General features: G+C 35.6%; 1 protein-coding gene across 6 annotated transcripts in view; it reads right to left on the bottom strand.

Annotated features, from left to right (window-relative positions):
* The window catches only part of SGCG (sarcoglycan gamma), a 126,919-nt gene that overhangs the window by 36,948 nt on the left and 67,772 nt on the right, over window positions 1–22,199 (bottom strand). For all 6 annotated transcript variants that reach the window (XM_061992699.1, XM_061992683.1, XM_061992707.1 and 3 more), the window contains 2 exons: window positions 15,080–15,181; window positions 10,999–11,086 (listed from right to left, as the gene is read on the bottom strand). In XM_061992699.1, the coding sequence (XP_061848683.1) occupies window positions 10,999–11,086; window positions 15,080–15,181 (190 nt within the window). The remainder of the gene's footprint in view (window positions 1–10,998; window positions 11,087–15,079; window positions 15,182–22,199) is intronic.

Below are 22,199 nucleotides of genomic sequence, written 5' to 3'. Positions count from 1 at the left end.
TGGGAGTCCTGATTGATAATAAGCTAAATATGAGCCAGCAATGTGCCCTTGTGGCCAAGAAGGCCAATGGCATCCTGGGATGCATCAAGAAGAGTGTGGCCGGCAGGTCAAGGGAGGTTCTTCTTCCTCTCTCTACTCCGCCCTGATGAAGCCTCATCTGGAGTCCTGCGTCCAGTTCTGGGCTCTTCAGCTCAAGCGGGACAGGGAACTGCTGGAGAGAGTCTAGCACAGGGCCACCAAGATGATCAGAGGAATGGAACATCTTTCATACAAGGAAAAGCTACAGGAATTGGGGCTGTTTAGTCTGGAGAAGAGGAGATTGAGGGGAGATCTTATTAACATTTATAAATATCTAAATGGTGGGTGTTAGGAGGCTGAGACATCCCTTTTTTCTATAGCAGCTAGTAACAGGACAAGAGGTAATGAGATGAAGCTGGAACACAAAAAGTTCCACTTAAACATAAGAAAAAACAATTTCACTGTTCAGGTGAGGGAGCCCTGGCACAGGCTGCCCAGAGGGGTTGTGGAGTCTCCTTCCTTGGAGGTCTTCAAGACCCGCCTGGACATGTTCCTATGTGACCTGATCTAGGTGAACCTGCTTCTGCAGGGGGGTTGGACTAGATGATCTCTAAAAATCCTTTCCAATACCTACCATTCTATGATTTTATAATAATCACAGAAAGATACTTTAATGTGATGAAGACACTGTATGTTTAAAGGGAAAGCTATCTACTGATTTCCTTGGTACAAAGGCAGTTATCTTCGAAACCAAATTGTCCAGCCTCAATAGTGGCACTCCTGCTCTATCCTTCTCAGTACCTTACTAGACATAGAAATTGCCATTGATTACAGAGAATTGAAAAAAACAAGGATTTGAAAGAACTGGAGGTGTGACATGATTTGCACTAGGTCTAACTTAATCTCTTCTAGGAGCTACATTTATTTTCTAGGTTTTCTAATTTGCTGAATCTATTTCATGAGCAATCTTAAAGAAATATTTTTCACATTTCTCCTAGTAAAAACTGGTAAGGCCTACTTCAAACATCATGAATTCATTAATGCAACTTGAACATCTGCATCCTGCCAGAAAATTGTCCTTTTTTAAGTAATTGAATTGTTATAGAGTGTGGATTAATTCACAGAGAGATGTGACATGGCTAAAGAAAATAGTTCTGAGGCACAGGAGCTGCTTTAACCATTTGAATTTAAGATTAATATATACACACAAATAGCATTTAGGTACATTGGACCAAGTTCTGTTTTCTCTCATCTAACCAAGCTAAACAGGTATAGACAACAAATGTCTGTTGTGCAGACTGACTTTCTCATCTCTCCTCTATAATTCAAAATTCAGACATGGTGTCTTGTCTTCATGCACGTCTTCAGGCATGGCAGAGCTTCATACTGATACAACCTGACATGCAATATATACCTGTTTAATTAAATTGGTTCATGTATGCACTGACACTATTACAGCAATGACTGGAACAAGCCTGAGATTGAGCCTTTCCTCTCTTATCTAATTATTTTTAACATTATCCAGCATAAGCATATTCCCAGCCTCTCCTCTTTTCTTCTACTCAATTAATATTTGATTATTCCAGGCACAGCAGAACATCTTTAATGTGACAAATTGAGGGAAACCTACCTTAAAATGATAAGATAATCTGATTTCCTCTATCTAATGAGATAGAGCAAAACCAGAGAAAAATCTCCTTAGATAGATGAGGAAGAAGAGGCATAACAGGAGTTGTAAAGAAGTGCCCATCCTGGCCAAGCAGTAAGTTCTAACAAGCTGGTAAATACATCTGTACCAATAAATTAGAGAATGCCAAGGCAGAGAAGACACAAGCACTGCCATTTTCTGCCAAACTGGTGCCACACTCCTTGGCAGTGTCCCGACCTGCTACACACAGTAACTTCCCAGAGAATGATGGAAGAATCTCTCCAGCTCTGGGGGAAAGTGGGCTCAGCTGAGAGTGGTGCCATGGCATTTGCCCCTGGAGCACACCTTGGGTTCTGGCCTGGTCTGGATGGTAATGTAGACATTAGCATCATCCCTACTTGCTAAACACTTTCCTACTTTAGATGTTTCTGGTCAGCTGTGAGTGAGTCATTAAGTTTAAAGACTAAATTTAAGCATCTGAAGGACAGTTATGCAGGATCTAAGATGGGAGCATTGTGAACTATGTTCACTATATTTTGAAGCTAAAATAAGAAAACACTTTGCAACCACTGAGAGTAATCACCACACATTATATACTTCTCAAAGGAATCTTAACTGGTGGCTCTTTAAAACTACAACTCATGGCCTTGCTCATCCTGGGTTTGCCTGCAGATTTCTCTCCTGGAATAAACCTTTAGGTCCACAGTTGTCTCAGTACAAATTCCCAGGTAAAGTGGGACAAGGATTGTCCTATAGATGATCCTCATTATCAAAGAATGCTATGGATAATAACTGACATATTTTAAATCTTTACAAGAAATGCTAGGGTAAACAAAATTTAAGCATCCATTTTATTCATGCTAGAGATAAGACATGTCAGCATGTGTGGAACAATTTCAAAAAGCAATAATAGGCTTTTAAAGAAATGGGAATAAATTTATTTAACCAAAAGTAGCCATTAATTTCTCTGAGTTGTATTTCACAAAATGCATGTACTAGCTATATTATAATAACACTAACTGTACTGTGATCCCACTAAGATTAATTTTTAGCTCATAAACAGCAGCTAAAGTCAATAACTGAAACTCTAATCTCCTAATTCCTAAATGCATTTTGTTTACAGCCATAGTATATTACCCTACATGTAAGTCAATTGACAATATATAATCATACTTGTTGATAAACAACTACAATTAAAAATGTTATATGGCTGAACACCGGTTATAGAGAGCATTTTAACTATTTTCCAATTGCTGCCAGAGGTACCACAGGAATTCCCAGGTCCATTGGTTATCCTCACTTATCCAGCTGAACAATAATTGCCCATTGTTTCTTTACATTAACTCCTTTAACACGTGTAGTTTTGATACAGACCTTGGATGTGATCGTCACATCCAATACTTCTGGACAGAGGATGTCATTGTAAATGATGAAAAACTGTTCCAAAACCAATTGACCAATTGCCTGTGAAGAAACACACTGCTAAACAGTCCTCCTTTTTCTCTTACTTGCTATTCACTCCCCAAGGGTTTTTCCAGGAAAGGAAGGTCTTTTGTTTAGTGAGTTTATTTCAGTGGAAAAGCATTTAAATAAATTCCCTTCTACTGCTACTCAATCTTTGAATTTCAAGCCAATAAAAAAGTAGGACAAAATGACAAAGAATCTTCTATCAAAAATAAGGCCTGCCATAAGATACATAGCCACAAATGTTTAATGTCAATGAAATTGGTAACATGTAGTCAGACTCTGAAGTGGTTTTGCCTGGGCCAGTTTATATTGCTGAGCATGACATAAATAGTATGGAATAAGGGGTGGAGATTGTATTGGGTCTTGTAGTGCTGTGCCTTCTATTGGTAGCTAAAAATGTGTATTGATAGCATATCAATGTTTTGGCTACTGCTCATACAGCATCAAGGCTGTCCCTCCAGCATTCCTTCCCTCAGTAGCTGTGGGTGGACAGGATCCTGGGAGGAGCCACAGCCAGGACAGATGACCCAGGCTGACCAAGGAGATATTCCATACCATATGACATCAGCTCAGCAATATAAACTCAGGGAGAGCAGCAGGAAGGAGGAGGCATTTGTGTTCCACTTTTGCCTTCCAAAGCAACCGTTATGTGTACTGAAGCCCTGCTTCTTGGGAAGTGGCCAGACATCACTGCTGATGGGAAGAAGACAGCAACATCTTTAAGTACTAGGCACCTTTAGTGTGTCCATAGATCTTTCAGAAGAAGCTTTCCGATGCTTAAAATACTTATTTAATTTGAGACCTTTTCTTTTCTTACTCTCTTCTGCTATTCATCATTTCTGATAACCTATGGTTGTCACCTACTCTGTATGCTTCATTCCTCTCCTACCACCTAGAATCATTGAAGTGGTGAATATTAACCAAAATCCTGAGTGCTCTGGGGTACTGCTGTCCATTTTAATTTTTTACTTAATTTTTATTAAATATCTAGACACCTTACTTAAAATAGTATCTCATTAAAAGTGTATCAAAGATGTAATACTCCTACAGATTCAGTCCTAGTTCCATGAGTAATAAAATACCAATAAATGTAAAACCATTACTTTCAGAGGCACAGAATTAGTCAAGATTTTCAAGTGGGACAGTGTGGAACTATTTGCTGGTCTTTTATTAGAACAAAAGCATTATTACAATGAATATACAGCAATTTGTATATATACATTTTATGTCCACATCATATGTCTCTCATCACCTTGAAAAACATCTCTTATGCATTAATAGAAAACTTCCTGCTCCTGTTTCCTCTTCTTGTCTCAGTTCTCCTTTTATGCAACCAAAGCAACAATTATGCTCTCTCAGATCAAAAGAAGGATGACACACTATCAGCACTTATACTGTGTTGTTCTATATGGTTGAACATGAATCTAGAGATCTTTAAAAACTTAGGTTCTGAATGATGATTACAGACAAAAACGATGCAAACACTGGTAAAAGCCAATCTAGTGTTAGTACTTTCCCCTCTCAGAATGATTTATCTAACTAAATGTCTTTATCCAGCTAACATTATCCTTATAAAAGACTATTTAAAATAAAATAAACCCATTAAATACTTCACTGTAAAACTGATCATTGCATGTAGAAACCATAGCAGGAATAGAAGATGATGTTTCTCACACAGTAACTAGACAAAAAGGCTATGGCGTCACCTTTTCTCTCAGGCCTAATGAATCCAGAATTTGTTGCATGATGGATAACTTCAACAGGAAAAGGTGAAACACACACTTCTCAGACAGGTAAGGTAAAAAGGAAAGTATTAAAGGAGATGAGGTGCAATAATTCAAAATCCTATACGCAGAGAGGACAACTAATCTCAGCCTCATCCCTAAGCAAATATTTTAACCATGCTATTTTCTCTATAATGGATAATTCCTTTTCCAAATATTTAAAAACTCCATGAGTGTCTTTTCATATGGTCAGTTGCAGCACTGTGCAATATTAAACTGTGGCTGTAATGACTATATTACTTTTTTCATAACTAATTTTTCATGGTGACATGGTTAGTAAGCTTTAATTTAAATGTATATTGATTAAAACTTACATTTTTTTCCCTTTTTTTAAAAAAAAATATTTTCAACGTTATATCCATTGAAATACACAATGGTCTCAGAAAGGACTGATAGTATTTAGTATAGAACAGAAATACTTCTGCCACAGATTAAAACAGGAAATAAGAGAAGAGGTTGGGTTATAAAGTCTGTAGGATGTTTTAGCAGATGATACCTGACATTCGCTAAATTTGGATCGATCTAACTACATTTTATTTTTAAATAAATCTGGCATGTATGTTTTGATATGATCAGATTTATTGGTAGCTTAAATTTTTACAATTCTGGAAGTAAAAATCCCTACTTTAATCCCCTCAGAAAAAATGTTGTAAGTTCTTGATCATAGCAAGACTTAATTATCTCAAAGATGCTTTCAATTTATCTTCCAATGTTTCCAATTTATCTTTCTGTTAATTATTCCTATATTGTATCTTTCCTTCTTATAACCCAGCTGGACAGCAATTAAAGTTGAACAAATAATCATCTTTCTGCACTACAAAGATCTTCAAGAAATACGTTCCAGCTTTTATCTTAAAGATTAGAAAGAACTTATTTGGACAAAAATGGAATTTTTAATGAAAATCTTCTCGGAAAAATAAAGAAAGAAAAGCTAAATGATTTTACAATGTCATTGATTAAGTCAAGTTTATGAAAATGGCTTCAGGGTTTTCCCTGTAAAAACACCATCAAACTCATCTTATATGCATCATGCTTCATTAACATTGTTTTCTTCATTTCTGTAAAAAATTCCATCCCTTGAAAACAAAATATCAAAATACTGATAAGAAAACCAGAAATGATTTGACACTGAACAGTAGTAGTTTATAAGTGGCGATTAATTCTAATGAAGCAATCTATTAGGTGTTGATACTTATCTGTTTCCTTAGAATGTTGTCCCTATTTGAAAAAGAGGGGATGGATAGCATAAACCGCAGAATCACATTGTAACAGATATGATGCTTGTGAAAATAGTGTCTGGGTAGAATTTCAACTGTAATTCTGTTTCCAGACTTCATTAAAAAGTTTTGACTTTTACTATATTCCTATGTGTTCTGAGTGATGATGATTTAATGCTTCAAAGTACAGAATATCTTCTTGATACAGTTATCTAAGCAAAATCCTTCTAACTTGAAACATTTTAAGCTGAACCTCTGACCAGAAGCTACTGATGTTACTGTTCTTTGGTGTAAATGACTGAACTAGGAGAGGACCAGCAGTCTACTGTACTGGAATCTGTTCTCACAGACCTTATATGAATTTGGAAGCCTCTTTGTTTTGTTTTGTTTCTTTCTCCTGAAAAAGACACAATACAAGCAGAAGTTAAGGTCTCTGTAGGCTGAAGTCTTGAAAAACAGATGTTTTCAAGAACTGGCCCTACTGTTCAGTAAAGATAATTGGAAACATGCTCCTTTTCAGCCACTTTCTTAATATTTAGCACTGGAAAACCACTGCAAAATATGACTGTGTTATATTCATCTGCTGGTAGGCTGTATGTCTGAATATGTAAGCATATGTTGACTTAGATGAAGCATTATTTGCTGTTTGATATCAATGTTGCTCTTAAGTATTTGATAATTGACTACATACTCTATATTTTTTTTTATAATTTTTTTAATCATTCATTATTGAAAAGATTTGATTTCTTTTTACATTAAGTTGCTTTATTTATATCTGAGGGCATAAATCAAAGTGCTACACATTTTTTTTATTCTAGGATTGAATAAGGTTTTGAAGTGGGAAGAACAGGAATCTTAGAAATTATGGTTATCATCTTCAACTGCTTTCTTGGATTATCAAAGAAGGTTCTAGATATTTCAGTTTTGAAGGTTGATGAACAAGCTGTGATCATGACCATCTGAATCTTATTCATGATTTTCAAGATAGGATCTATTCTACTGAAAATAGTTGCCATCTGTTCTGTAGCCATCCTTGCCTTGCTTCTAAGCATCTCTCTGCATGGCTTTCTTAATTCCTTCTGACTCTCAATCCTGTACCTTCCCACATCTCTGCCTTACTTAGATTCTTTGCTGTTGCCCAACATCCTTTTTTAAAGTCACCTTTCTCCCAGAAATATTCACAAAGCAATCATATCCCCATAATGCCTTAACCAAATGTCCCACTTTCATTTTTGCTTTAAATTATTATTTTTAATAAAAATTATTGACTTGGTTTTACTATGAGTTTCTCTGGTCGTATATGAGTTTTAAATTGCTTTGAAGAGTAACTCAAACAAAATGGGTACCTTTGTCATCCAGAGGGATACTGAAGTTATAAAAGAGTAAAGCAAAGAAGTGTTCTGGTTTTTTTAGTTATAATCACTATTATTTTGAAAGCATTTTGTTCCTGACAAGAAATTATATGTATTTGCATTCAGTGAGGCTCCTCAAAGCAGTGCAATTATGGAATATAGGCCAAAACACAAGATCTACCGCATTTTTTTTAAAGAGCTATGATGACCAGGTAACTCATGCAAGAGAAATATCATGCAAGTAAACTGAGAAGCAGGTAGAAACTTTAAAACAAAAGTACTCATCTGGCATTTGATACTATTTGTGATTCATGAGGGAAATGTTTTTATTGTTGTATAATATGTGCCTGTTATTGTCATGTAAAGAATATAATAGAAATTCCTCAAGTAATGATTTTTTTTCACCTCTCTCTTGTGAATTACTTCTATTGAAGACTGGGTATATTTTAACAGATCATTTGTACGAGTTAGAAGCTATTTTTGTTATGACTTTATGAGTGATACTGTATTATATTGCCATCTTTGGAAAAATCCCAAATTTACCTATCCAGTTCCTACACAATGGCAGCTAGTCACATATATAAAATGAATGGCATATTAAGACATCATTCCAGTATGCTGGCAACTAAGGAAAGCATTAGTTCTTTAGCAAAGGCTTGTGCATATGAAGCAAATCAGCCAAACACTTATTTTTCAAAATTCTTGTAACAGAATATCAGCTTACATACATGTATCTTACGATTGGCTAAGGATAGTGACAAAAAATATCAAGCTATGCACAGATGGTAATTTACTTTAACAGACTGTGGTTTCATAGAATCATAGAACCATTCAGTTGGAAAAGCCTTTTAAGACATCAATACTAACCTCACACTGTGAAGCCCAGCACTAAACTATGTCCCTCAGCACCTCATCTACGTGCCTTTTAAGTATCTCCGGGAATGGTGACTCCACCACCTCTTTGAGCAGCGTGGGCCAGTGTCTAACAACCGCCTCTATTTAAAAGTTCTTCCTATTCTGCAACCTAAGTCTCCCCTGGTAAAACTTGAGGCTATTTCCTCTTGTCCTATCAATCATTACTTGGGAGAAGAGACCAAATCCCACCTCACTATAATCTCCTTTCAGTTAGTTGTAGTGAGTGATCATATCTCACTTCAGCCTTGTCTTCTCCAGACTAAACAACCCCAGTTCCCTCAGCCATTCCTCATTAGACTTGTGGCTCCAGACCCTTCACCAGCTTCATCGTCCATCTCTGAACAGTTTCAGCACTTCGGTGCCTTCTCATAGTGAGGGCTTACCCCTGTCACTGTTTCTTGACCGTATCTTTAAGTATTATTGCAGTTTTACACTGTTCTTTCAACACTTCTCCATTAATCTAAAATTAATGTGGTTTAATATATAGTAATATTTCATGTACCAACTACACCAGATAATATGTAAGATCAATTATTAACAAATTCGAGAAACAGAACTGCTAGTCAAAAAGAGATTACTTAAATATAAAATATTTCAAATAGTAAGCAAATATACTTTAGTGTTTACTTTTGATGTAATTTTTATTTTCCTAGGCCTAAATCATTATTTCACTCTCTTACCTAAGTTTTTATTGTAAAGCAAGCCAAAGTGCTGTCAGAACTCTCCTGCTTCCAGCTTATACCCATTGCCCCTTGTCCTATCATTGGTCATCACTGAGAAGAGCCTGGCTCCATACCCCTGACACCCTGCTGACACACCTCCTGACGTGTTAATGCAGAAACATTGTCTGAGAAGTAATGCTAGATTAATGGTTGTACTCGATATCAAAGGTCTTTTTCAAACTAAATAATTCTGTGATCCCACCTGCCAAATGTATGTCATGTTTCCAGCTTGAAATATGGAAGTGTCTTATTTCCACAGGGACACAGTCCCCTAAGTGCATATTAAAAAACAATGACAAAATTGAATTTCAGAACAGCTTTTTTCACTTCAATGCAAAAGTACCTATTAATGATGAGGTCACTCATCTGACAAGTGCCTAAACTAAATACAAGACCAAATAGTCATGGATATCTTTATAGCAACCCTTTGCTATTAGCAGTTCTAGTCAAATAGTCCATCAGGCTTTTGGGCTGTGTCTGACACGATTTTACCTGTTGAGTTCCTCAAACTTTGGCAGAGATGAAGTTGGACAAATTAATGTGATGGTCAACGATTTGATTTGCAATCTGCCCTTCCCAAAAGATTTCCTGTCAACTTCTTCTCATCACGCAGAATGAGTACATGATCACAGTACAGATACACATCTGGTCCCATGATGGGCATCCACAGTGAGGAGCAGAGAAAATCGACACTTATGCACCATATCATAGAAATTTTGACCAGGTAATGTGTCTGTTTTCAGTCACGTGCTCATCGTGAAGTTAACTACTGCTTAATTGTTATCAAAATGAGATATGAACGCTGCTATCACATTTGGATAAATATTTGGGGGTATTTTCTTAAAAAGCATAATTCAAATATTTAAGAATAGTTTGAACTAAAAAAAAACCCTGAAAACATTTAAAGGCAGAAGTGTGATTAATTATGTAACTATACATTTTTAAGGTGAATAGCAGGATCCTTTACAGATTTTCTATTATGAAATTTTCTATTTAAAATTTGTTTGAAAACAATGAAGCTTGCAAAATATTCAATGAATTGATAATCATAATTCTTCAAATGAGATCTGTCATGGTCTCATCAATAATGGAAAAGTTGCTCCATCAACGCTCATCTGTATCTACAAACTGCATGAGCATATCAGGTTAGTCTTACAGTTAAATAAGTAGAAATTTATGCTTTGCTGTACGAGTATCTTAGAAGAAACAAGTTAATAAATTGTTACATTTTTCTCCAAAGTCACATCAAAGTTGAAAAATATTAACAAAACTAAGAAAAAGTTGTTGTCTTTGACACATATTGTTGCCATTCCTGCTTTTACAATATGATGTATAGAGTAAGCTTTGCTCATTCACAGAATCTCAGAATCTTAAGGGTTCCTTGGAAGAGATCTTGTTCTGCCAAGATTTACCACCTAAATCTGTGTAGATCCACTGAGTCCACTCGGTAAGACTTACTGCTACCAAATACAGTAAAGCATGTATATTTCCAAGTTGTGAATTGGCATTTTATTTTAAAGACATCTGTATTAGTGTCTGGAATACCATGAAATGAGCAGAGACATACAGACCTCTCTAGCCATGTTCTCCTGTTGCATTTTCTTAGAAAATTATTTGCAACCATCAATCAATATTTATAGAAGAAAAAGAGTAATTTCTGAAATGACATTGCTTGTGTAACAAAGAAGTGCTTTGAATATTTAAAGAGTGAATGTTTATCTGAGAAATTAAAAATATAGTGTTGGTACTTACAGAGCGGCAGCTGGACTACCCAAATATGTCCACAAGCAGTAAAAAATAATCCTCAAAGCTCCTTGAAAATGTTAATCACAATGTTTCCAAAACAGTGAACAAGGAGAAATTGCTTTGACTTACCCACATTTAATCTGCCTGTGACTTCTCCATTTGAATTGCGAGCATTCACAGTCACATTGTGAGTAGACTGGAGAAGCAGTGATGAGTCCTGAAGTATGGAGGAAAAAAAAACCAAGTAGAATAATTTGAATTTTAATGATTTTCAAAGTTTAGTCTAGTGTTCATGTTGTCAGTCACTCAAAGAGCTTTGCAGCTACAAAACCATCCACAGATGTCATCAAATAATCTGTGTGGATATTTGTCATTAGTTTATCTATACTAGATTTAAAATAAGAACAAAAATATACAGAATATCTTAGGTTGAACAAAATCTGCATTAATGGCCCAATGAATGTATAGGAAAAAAAGCTAAAGTATTAGATTTACTACATTCCAACATATAATTGAGAGTCCTAGAAGTCAGCTATTTGATTGAGTACTGCACTTTGAGAATTTATACTGTCCTATTAACTTAGCAAAACCAAGCATATGCATTCTACTTCCTCAATGGTCCACGCAGCCTGTATGCATTGGCTTGATTTTGGCACCTGGCACTGACTCTCCTGGGAAGGAAACTCAGACAGTGGGTGATGGAAAATGTGTCAGGTTGACTACCTCAAAGCTGACTCTAATAGATGACAGTACAGTTAAGAGTGTCAGTCTAAATTAAATTGTCTGCCTGTCTGCCACACAGAAGGATGACAGAAGTGTATCAGCAGACTGAACATCACCTACTTGTTCACATCCCTGCACCAAGATTTGATTCCAGTAGCTATTCCATGTCTGGTGTTCCAATGTACAAAACCACATCTGAAGGTCACAAAGCAGTGGCACTCATATTCAACTTAACTCGTCACACATGTTGACACATGGAAATTTTGAATAAGACTGCAGCCAGAATGGAATTACTTCACCAAAATATCTCCCTGCATTAACTCATGGCTTGGTGTTGTGCTTGTTGAACTCCTCCTAGGTGATGTACCATTTTCATTACTTATTCCCAGATCTTCCACTCAAACTTTCTGCACTTCAGGCTCATTGAAGCCTCCCTAAGCTTCTCCTTGAAAAGCAGATGAGTAACTGTTTTGAAAGACGTAGCAGCTCATTGTGTCCCATCAGACTAGATACACAGGCAGTAATGAAACCAGTTCATGGCGAAAGACCTGACAGAGGTAATTTGAAAGTGTCCTAAAACAGTGAGGAGAGCATTGAGGGAGTTTCTCAATTTACCAAATGAATCATCTTTAAATGCAGATGATTTTCAGGGAGATCACAGTGACCAATGTTTTTACTTAATTTTAACTATCAGAAAATTATCTGGGGACAAAAAGTCTGATCATGCTCATTTGGATCAGTGATGCTGGCAGACTTAAAAAGAGGGGAGGAAGCTTTTGCAGTACAGGTGCTTTCACACAAAATCATACTTTGAATCTAAAGGACAGGAAACTAGTAACTGATAAGAATGCCTAAGCTAATCTTAGTTGCCAAAGCATCAGGGAATATGGGGTATGAAGAGGGTATTAGCAAGCTGCCTGCTTGCGACCTCAGAGAGGATACTCATCCCTATATAAATAAGTTTCTAACTACCAGAATACTGTTAAAGGTCAGCCTCTTTCACATATATGGCTTCAGATACTTTTTCTGGACTCAAGAGAGGCTATTCATCACCTTGGAGCACTTACCTCTGCAAAATCACTCCTAAGACATGTTCTCATTGTAGTTTAATACTTAGAATATGAGATAATATAAACATTTTGAACAAATCGCATGTGAAGAATTTTGCTACAAACACCTAATGACAATGGAAGAAGCAATACATAGTTTGGAGTCCAACTTACATTTTTTCTTTTTAATAAGAAAGGACATCTTACAAGTAGGAAGATAGGCTATCTTATAAAAAGTCACTACGTGAGCAAAATATGAATCCCATTTTCTAAATTACATGAAAGAAGTTAAAGCTAACAGAATTAACACAAATAATGAAAAGTTTTACGAAAAATGTAAGCAGTGGGTTAGAATGAACATTAATGGTAATAAGCCAGTATGGAATGGAAGAGGAAGATCAACAGAGATCAGGTACATCTATTAAATGTAAGTGCATGTGGGAAATGACCCATAAATCTTGGCATCTTTATCACATTTACTTGACTGCTGCTAGTTGATATAAGTCAGTAATCTATAATATCAAGTGTAACCACAAACAAACTATATTATTCACCTGCAGCTTCCACATATGTTGTTAACTAATTAAAATCTAGTAACATATTTATAAAAACTAATCTTTTATCTTCTCATGAATATGTATTAGGTAAGATGCAATGGTGTTGCCCAGGACTCATAATGAAGGCATAAACTTGTAATAGGCTCCAGAGATGATGCACAGCAAGTAGATTTCCCCTTAGATATTTCCTTAGCACTTTGAAGACCTCAATAGGTGAGAAAAGCTGTTAGGAGACTCCAAGGAGAAAACTATTAAAGCAAGGGAGAGAGTTGATCTGATAGCTGTGAGTGGTCCAATTTTCTGACTGATGAACGTAGAAAAACATCATAACAAATAAGCAACTGTATGAGAATAAATATACAGATGGCAATCAGGAGATCAAGCTCTAGGCAGCTAAGCCTCTAGGGAGTTCAAATATTTTTAAAAGCAAGCAAACAAACAAAAACCTCTGATGAATTATTAGTTCACAGGAGGCAGAGTCATGCAATAGCCTGAAGGTTCTAATTAATGCACACTGCTAATGATCACGATGGGTCATTAGTCAGCTAAGCTTGTATTAGATGCTACCACACCTCTTTCTTCTTATATTGTACTAAATGTATTAAGAGCTGGAAGGAATATGAAAAGAGCACAAATGGTAGCTTAATATTGCATAATGATTTTTTTAGGGCAGAGTGAGTTCTTAAGAATTAGCTATGCTGGTCTTAAAAAGTTACTTGTCTTATTGGATAAACAACCCCAAGGGAAATTCACTTAAGCACATAAATAGTTTTCCCATTGCCTATGAGGCAGAAAAGAACACAGCATTAGGAAAAAAGGAAATATGGATTTAGTAATGGAATTTCACCATCTAAGCAAATGCTGTTCCTGCTTCTAGAAATATTTGTTACAGAAAGAAAGTAAAAGAAGGTTTAATAGATGCAAAACATATTGATACTGTGTAAACTGAAGTAATCAAACATTTCAATAACCTCATTCTGATAAACTTATTTTTTGTTTTACTATAGCAACACAAACCAACTTTTCCCCTAGGTTCAAAAAAGCCTCATAGCTGGGTATTTCTTCTTGGTGAGGAAGATCATATGTTTGAAGTTATGAAAGAGTCATATTCAATAGTACTCTATTAAACAAAATGTTCCATTGGTTGATGACAATATTCATGAAACATGGCTTTATTTTGTGAGTTTGGAGTACAGATGACAGTTTTGAAAAATACATTTTTTTTTGTCCAGAAAGAGGTATTGCTCTACAAAAACGTCAATGGATTAAGTTTCAGAGGTCACATGGGTGATTAAAAACCTATTCAGATTCTCCTCCCTTTCCTCTTAACCGGTACTTCAATAAAAATATTTCATACCATGCTCATTCTCAGTGCCATTTTAAAGTTAATCTTCTTGATTTTCTTTGACCAAGTATGTAGGTTTTATAGAAATAAATAATGATATCATAAGTTTAGAATCATTGTCCTGGAGGTGATAAAAAATGAATTTAGTAGAGAAATTGTAACTTTTCCAATAGAATCCACTAATTTTAGATATATGGAAACTGTTCAGTAATGGATAAACAAAAAAATAAGCACACTTGTTCAGAAGTTCAAACTAGCTCACAGGGAAGTCTGAATTAAAAATTATCTCAAAAGATAACGAAAACTTTCTACACTCTTTAAATTTTAGCATTACATATTTCAAATGCTGTTTATAATCCCTTTTTGAGGTTCTTCTTAACATATGTCTAAGAGAAAAATATTAATTTGGCCATAGTACTAGATCCTTGATCTACTGTTTGTAAAGCATGCAAAAATGTGTGCATTTATGCATGTACACACACACACACACACACACACACACATTGCCATTTCTTATTGAAAGATTATCTACTTACCACTCGAGAATGGATTTCTTTGGCATAAAGAGGGAATAAGAATTCTGATTCCCCTTCCAGACGAAGCCCTTCTTTCGTAACACGCAGGTGTCCCATTCCAGTCTGTGGAAAAGATGTAAGAATTATGCAAATTTTACTAATGTTGCTGTATATATTTTTTGTTCTTTTTATAAACTGAAAATTTTCAGAGATGGCTGCCTATAGTCTATTGCTAAAGATACCCATCTTAGTGCATTTATAATTTTGATAAATCCTCATTTCTGCTGGAAGTATTTCTCAAGAAACTGTAGCTTTCAAGAAAGATTTATTAAAATTGGGATTTTTTTTGAGGAAAAGATACAATATTACAGTCATTAACTTAAAAGGGAGTGCACTTGTATTGCCTGTATTGAAATAGCCCTGGTACTTGTCTTTGAAAAAAAAGTCACGAACAATAAACTTCTACACACGACTACTCACAGATAACGAAACAACTTCTCAAACTTAATTTATCAATAATGTATTTTAGAAGAAATTTAATACTTAACCTATTGAAAATACAAACAGGGATTTTTATTTGCTTCCATTTTCAGTAATTATTTCTTTTTAATTCATTTCTCATTCCTAGGTTTTTTGGGTTTTTTTCTCCATCTCTTACACTGTACCACAAGGCATTTTACAGGCATTTAGCTAATTTGTAAAGGATTCATACAGGCACATATCCTAGCCATAAAATTGAGATAAAGCTTGGCAAAAAAAAAAAAAATTGCAGTCATACAACGCAGTCACATGTATTTCAAGTCAACTGCCTCAACTGCAATTACAAGTGAGTAGGTGGAAGGGCTAAACAAAACCTAACAAATCCAAAAAGTATTCAACGTTCTGTATTTTTTAGGCTATTGTCCACATAAGCAGAGAAGAAGTGGTATATGACAGGTCATTCATGATACATTAATAACTTGATCATCTAATAACCATGCCTATCACTGAAAAAAGTAATAACTTTAAGAGACTTACAAATATGATATGTTCTGACCAATAGGAATAGATATAATATACATAACATTATGGATAATATAGACAATATATTATATATCGTATAATGCTAAATAACATGTCTAATCAACCTTCAATGAAAAGCTAGTTATTTTAACAGCCTTGAAGAGAGACAAAGAGAGAAACAAGCTTTGCGTAAATTTTGTAAGGTAAGAAATATTCAGGTCAGCAGTTCGCTCCACTGAAGAGTACAACTGTGACTCCTCCTCAGCAAGAATTTATTTCAGGAAAGAGGCTTTTCGAATAGCTATTTATGGAATCTGTTATTCAAGATCAAATAATTTCCTGCTTTGAAATATATAATGTACTGAATTTTCTCACTGGAAGTAGACACAATTTCTAAATTCCAGACCACTGCAAAGCTTTTAAAAAGTGCCTAGTATATACTGATACATCTCATGAGGAAAAACTAAAATAATATCTATGATAAGCTCTCTATGACTTTCTTAATCACAACTCCTAGCCAGCACTATTGATTAAGAAACATCTTTTTCTAGTCAAGACTATGGACAGTTTTTTTTCTAACTTGTAATACAAAACAGAGATTGCTTCATCACCATAGAAACATATACCTTTTAAGAGAAACAATTTTGAAAAATATGACATGAAATATCAGGACATTCTAAAGAAATACTCCTAACAAATGGCTCTCATTTAATTAACTAAATTTAAGGTTTCATTATTTGCTCTGATCTCATGCTTTTTCCCTTCAGGTGAAAGCCGATTATATTAATGACCAGGTTTAACCACAGTTTGCATATTTTTTCTAGAATATAGAGAAATAAATAAACAAATTATTATGGAGTAAGTATAAAAACAACAGTAACAAATCTGAAATTTAAGAGGCAAAGAAAGAAGTAAGAATTCATTTTGTTCTGAAGTAGATAGAGCAAAACTAACAAACTCCTGTATTGCACTCACTATCCTGCCTTTGGTTTTACCAGGAAGAAATTTTTATTTGAGACAAAAATCCCCATAATTGATGTTGAAAAAGAAGATTATGCAATTTACCCAGCACACTCTTTCTAATGGATTCAGATTTTTCAGCAATGATTATTCTAAAAATGCTACATAGACAAAGGATTTCTTTGACATCAGGAATAACACACCAAGTGATCAAACTTAGCACTTTAAGTTCTTACTTTTCAGTAAATCACTTAGGATTACTTTGTGTAAATATGTCTTCAAGTATGTTCTGTTTTCTTCATCAGATATTTCATTTAAGAATTGAGACAAAGCTCATGTTCTCACATATTTGAAAAAGAGCCTCATTATCCATTCTCATTTACCACTTGGGAAGTGCAAAAACACTTGGGTTACAAGCATAAAAGAATGTATGTGATGACTAACATAAACTCTGTAACATGCATGGGATCAACAAAAGTGTGGATTTCATATCATGATCCTTACTTCTATTGGCTTTGTGACAGTAAACAATTATTATTTCCTTAGTACCACAATAATTGAGCACCTCCAGATTATAAAAGTACTGAGTTATGCAGTGCAGTGAGATGGGGAAATTCTATTATCTCCTTTCTACAACTGGCAAATTGAGGTTGCACAGAATATAAAGAGAGGAATTTAAGATAAACAATCACCCTAATGCACTGAAATCTGACAACAAGTTCCACAACATGGAATATAATAGTTACACATAATGTTCTTTCAAAAATCATTCTGCTTCTTACATTGCAATTTAGGAGAAGCCAATTATTATTTATTGGCTATCTTGATAACCTTAGTGATGAACAACCTTGATGCATTCAGTTTCAAGGATTTGATTCTATTCCTATTAAAATCATTGAATAAAAAAATTCTATTGACCTGAGGAAGGAGTCCAAATACCAGTTAGACACAGACTTTGGTTCAGTTATACATTAAGCTACTGATTAGTGAAAAAAAAAAAAAGTGCTTAATTAAACATAGCAGATGCATGAAAAGTCTGGATTCTTGTTATCCTGATGCCGGTGACTGTCACTGCCTGAGTGTACTGGCCCTCAGCTGAAGCACATTGGTGCATATATAGCCCTGAGACTCATGTTTTCTAATTACTCAAATCCATCAGTGAGGCTGGGCTCATGAGCTCAATAGAAGAGGAAGATGAAATGATACCTTTGTAGACACTAGGCAGATTTTGCTCTTGCTGCAAGGAGTTGACTGGCATAGAAACTGCTGACAGCTGCCAAACCCTTATGCACCAAAGACGCAATTTAGTATTAATGTTCACAAAGGTGTGACCAGTTTTCATTTCAAAACTGCTAGCCTTATTCTAATTGGAGTAACAAGATGTCTTCAACTGCAGCAGCAGCAATTTTCATTATTTGGGTATGCTCCCTAGGAGGTAAGTGCTTGCAGAAAAACAGACAAGGTTTCCTACAGAAAATTTAAGCTGAGTGAGTTCAAGCCTCATAAAAGCTCAACAAAATGTTCTTTAGTCCAGACATCATAGTCTGAAGAACATGTGACAGCTACTCAGTGGTTTGTGTACGTACAGATACTCCAAACCACCTGAAATTAGTAGCCACCATTACTGGAGTCCCAGGTAATACTTGTTTTGCTGTGAAGTATCTGGACAGGAGGATCATCTTGGATGTGTTATTCTCTTAGGCTCTAGGCACAATAATATTTTTCCTCGGAAGTGGTGGAAAGCAGTTCCATTCTTCACAAAGCCAGTTGAGAAGTGCAGTGTGACCACAATCTTTGGAAAGGCTCTTAAGTTTCTTTCAAAGGACTGCAGCAGGGCTGACTACTTCATCAGGACCAAAAAGTTCCAAAAGCCATATTGATGGCTCTGGTGGCATGGCCACCTGCTTCTGGCCATGAATATCCATGTTGAGGGAAATAGAGAAATGACCGGATAAAGCAAGTTTGACAGCATTGGTATGGCTGTCGTTAAAAGCCCGTCTTCTTAAAACAGTGTCCTGACTTTGACTGGCACAGAGGCTATTTTCCTCCTAGTAGCTGGTATAGTGTTGTGTTATGGATTTAACATGAGAATAACATCGATAACACACTGATGTTTTAGTTGTTTAGTGTTTATACTAAGTCAAAGATTTTTCAGCTTCTCATGCCTTGATAGCAAAGCTGGAGGGCTGCAAGAAGTTGGGAGGGGACAGAGACAGGACAGTTGCCCCAAACTGACCAAAGAGTGCCATGCCCAGTACATAAGTTGGTCAGAGAGAGTGTGTGAAGACTGCTCTGGGACTGGGTGAGTGAGTGGTGAAAACTGCACTGTGAATCATTTGTCTTTCTTGGGTTCTAGTTCTCTCTCGTTATCTTCATTATTATTATTATTTCAATATAATTACTATTATTCTTACAATATTTAATTTTTTTATTTCAATGTTCTTATCTCAACCCACAAGTTTTACTTGTTTTGGTTCTCCTCCCCATCTCACTGTGGGTAGCAGTGAGGAGTGAGTGAGCAGCTGTGTGGTGCTTAGTTGGTGTCTGGGGTAAACCATGACAAATAGGATGCAAGATTTCCCTCTTTCACCTGTTATCATAGCAGGACTCTCTGCTCTGGCTCATGACCAAGAGTCGTGTGGAAAGAGATGCACATTGCTGGGGGACTACTAGGAGTGGAAACATGCATATATAGCTCTAGAACATTTGCACTCACAGTGACTTGCTCTCGGGTAACTGAGTCTCAGGCTGCCTATGGCTTACAGAGTCAAAATAGCATCAGATAATATATTTGAGATTTATCTCTCAACCCAATATAATAATGTAGAAGTCTGCTGCTGTAAGTATGTGGCCCTTAGAAATGGGAATGAGGCACGAAGAACATTCCTTCAGCTTACAATGAGTATTTCTAGTCATGTAAATGCAATCAATAACTGTAACTTGCATTTTCCCATCAACATAGAAATTGATACACATTGGGATCACTGTATTGGGTTGACCAAACTCCATTTCATTTCATTTCATTTCATTTCATTTCATTTCACATTGCATCATATCATGTGATCTCACATCACATCACATCACATCACATCACATCACATATCATATCATATCATATCATATTGTATCATCATCACTGTTTCTGCACCTTCTCAGCATTAGAGTCAATTTTACTTCTCAGACTCTAGACAACAGAAATTACTGTTTTATGTATCAGCTAATAGCTACCCAGGAAGATGTGTATTTTCCTCCTCTGGAGAGAGATTAACAGTGGGAAGGCAGGCATACCTTTATGTTAGGATGGTTAAACAATAAAATCTCTAAGCTGATTCAAACATAAGCTTTAACATGCATTCAATTTAAAAAAACAACTCTCCATACATGCTGTAGTTGCTGATTAGAACTGATAACAATATTCACTTCAGAGCAGAAAGGATATAGCTTTTCCATTCTGATAATACCTTTTCTTACTTACAAGATACTTGCATACTACTCCAAGGCCAGCCCAGGGAATGATCTTGGCAAGTTCAGACCAAGACATCATTTGTTGTGCCCCAAAGCTAGTTCAATTAATACCTTTATAGATCGAGCTTTCACTGCAATACGTCTTGCAGCAATTACTATTTAGAGAACTTGCTTTGCAAACAAGAGCATACTGTTTCATTGAGATAATAGGGCTGTGGGTAGAGATTGTTAAAGAGCAATCAGCAAAACAGGATTGGTAATGAATCTGATGAAACTCTCTGTTTGACTTACAATATCTATTTTAGAGCTAAGTACGTGCTTGGTATAATAACATTACTGATGCCTCATCTCATTTTCTGTTGCAAGGACTCTGTTTCCTGGGCTCAGATAGAGAACGTTATCCGACTCCTCTTCTTAGGTGACAGTGGAGTCTTTTCTTGTCAAAGATGTTGGTCAAATCAGAGCCCTTGGCAACAGCAAGCACTCTTGACATAGAAGTTAGCCTCACCTGTCTTAGGGCTGAACAGAGACTGAAACATCCTTTGCAAATACAGATAGAAAAGGGCTAGGCAATATTCCATGATCTAGAAAAGCAGATGGTAACTTTGAACTCAACAGTTTTTTAAGAAAAGAGCTACAAAAGAAGCAAATTCATCATATCAATGACATTTGCTTAGTTTTGATAAGATTTCTTTCCTAGAACAGTATTAATATGTATACTTCAAAGATATTTTCAGGTTCTCTTTGTCCGGATACACGGAATAACTGGCTTTCTTCTGTAAAGTATTAATTACAACAGGTATTACTCAAGAGGAAAAAAAATAGCTTCTCAAAACAGATTTGATTCCAGCTTCATTTCCTTGTTTGGCAAGGATTAAATTCTGTCTCTAGTTCTGTACTACACAGACATTTTAAAGCTGGATAACAGCCGACTAATAAAAATGCCATTACATCCAGCATTACATCTCCTGTGACCAATTTACTCAACATTAGAAAAACAGACTGCTACTTCCACTGCTACATATATTTATTCAGGAATTAAGATTTTTATAAGTTGGCTAATTAATTTTATTATATTAACATTTGTAATTATGCAACTTAACTAAAGAAATTGAATTATATCTTTTCCTTGGCTTTGTAAAGGTTGTCAAAAGACTTTTCTTTAGAACAACAGTACATGATGTTTATTTCCTGAATTCCTCTGAGGAATTGGGGATATTTGCATAGTGTCTATGATCACATAGACTATGTATTGATTGAGTACTGTAAATCCTATCACTTGTACTAGTGGATGTTTCATCATATGGTCTCAGAGCCTTGTGTAAGTACACAGTGACAAGCATCTCCACCCTTACTGAATTTGCTGTCTAAATAATCAAGATGACAAAAATGTGAGATGAAAAAAGGACAAAGAGTTGTGGCATCCCTCATAAAGCACTGCTGAAAATGTCTTCAGCTCTGTGTGAAAGGACTTAATTAAATATTTTACCTTATGCTTTGCCTTGCAGCTATCACACAAATTTATTTTAAAATTATATTATCAGATCAAATAGCAACCACTGCAGAATATTGCAATTAAAAACATATCATCTCCAACCCAGCTGTATTTTGAACTACTCAGCCTCCCCTTTGTCTTAATGTTACTGATTAAATAAAGTTTAAGAGCAGAGTTTTGGTTACCTTTGCTAAATGCCCTCAAGACCACATTTTTCTT

This window comes from Colius striatus, chromosome 1 (assembly GCF_028858725.1).
Source record: "Colius striatus isolate bColStr4 chromosome 1, bColStr4.1.hap1, whole genome shotgun sequence".
Taxonomy (NCBI): domain Eukaryota; kingdom Metazoa; phylum Chordata; class Aves; order Coliiformes; family Coliidae; genus Colius; species Colius striatus.
The sequence above is the reverse complement of the archived record's forward strand: the minus strand, read 5'-3'. Positions and strand labels throughout refer to the sequence as shown.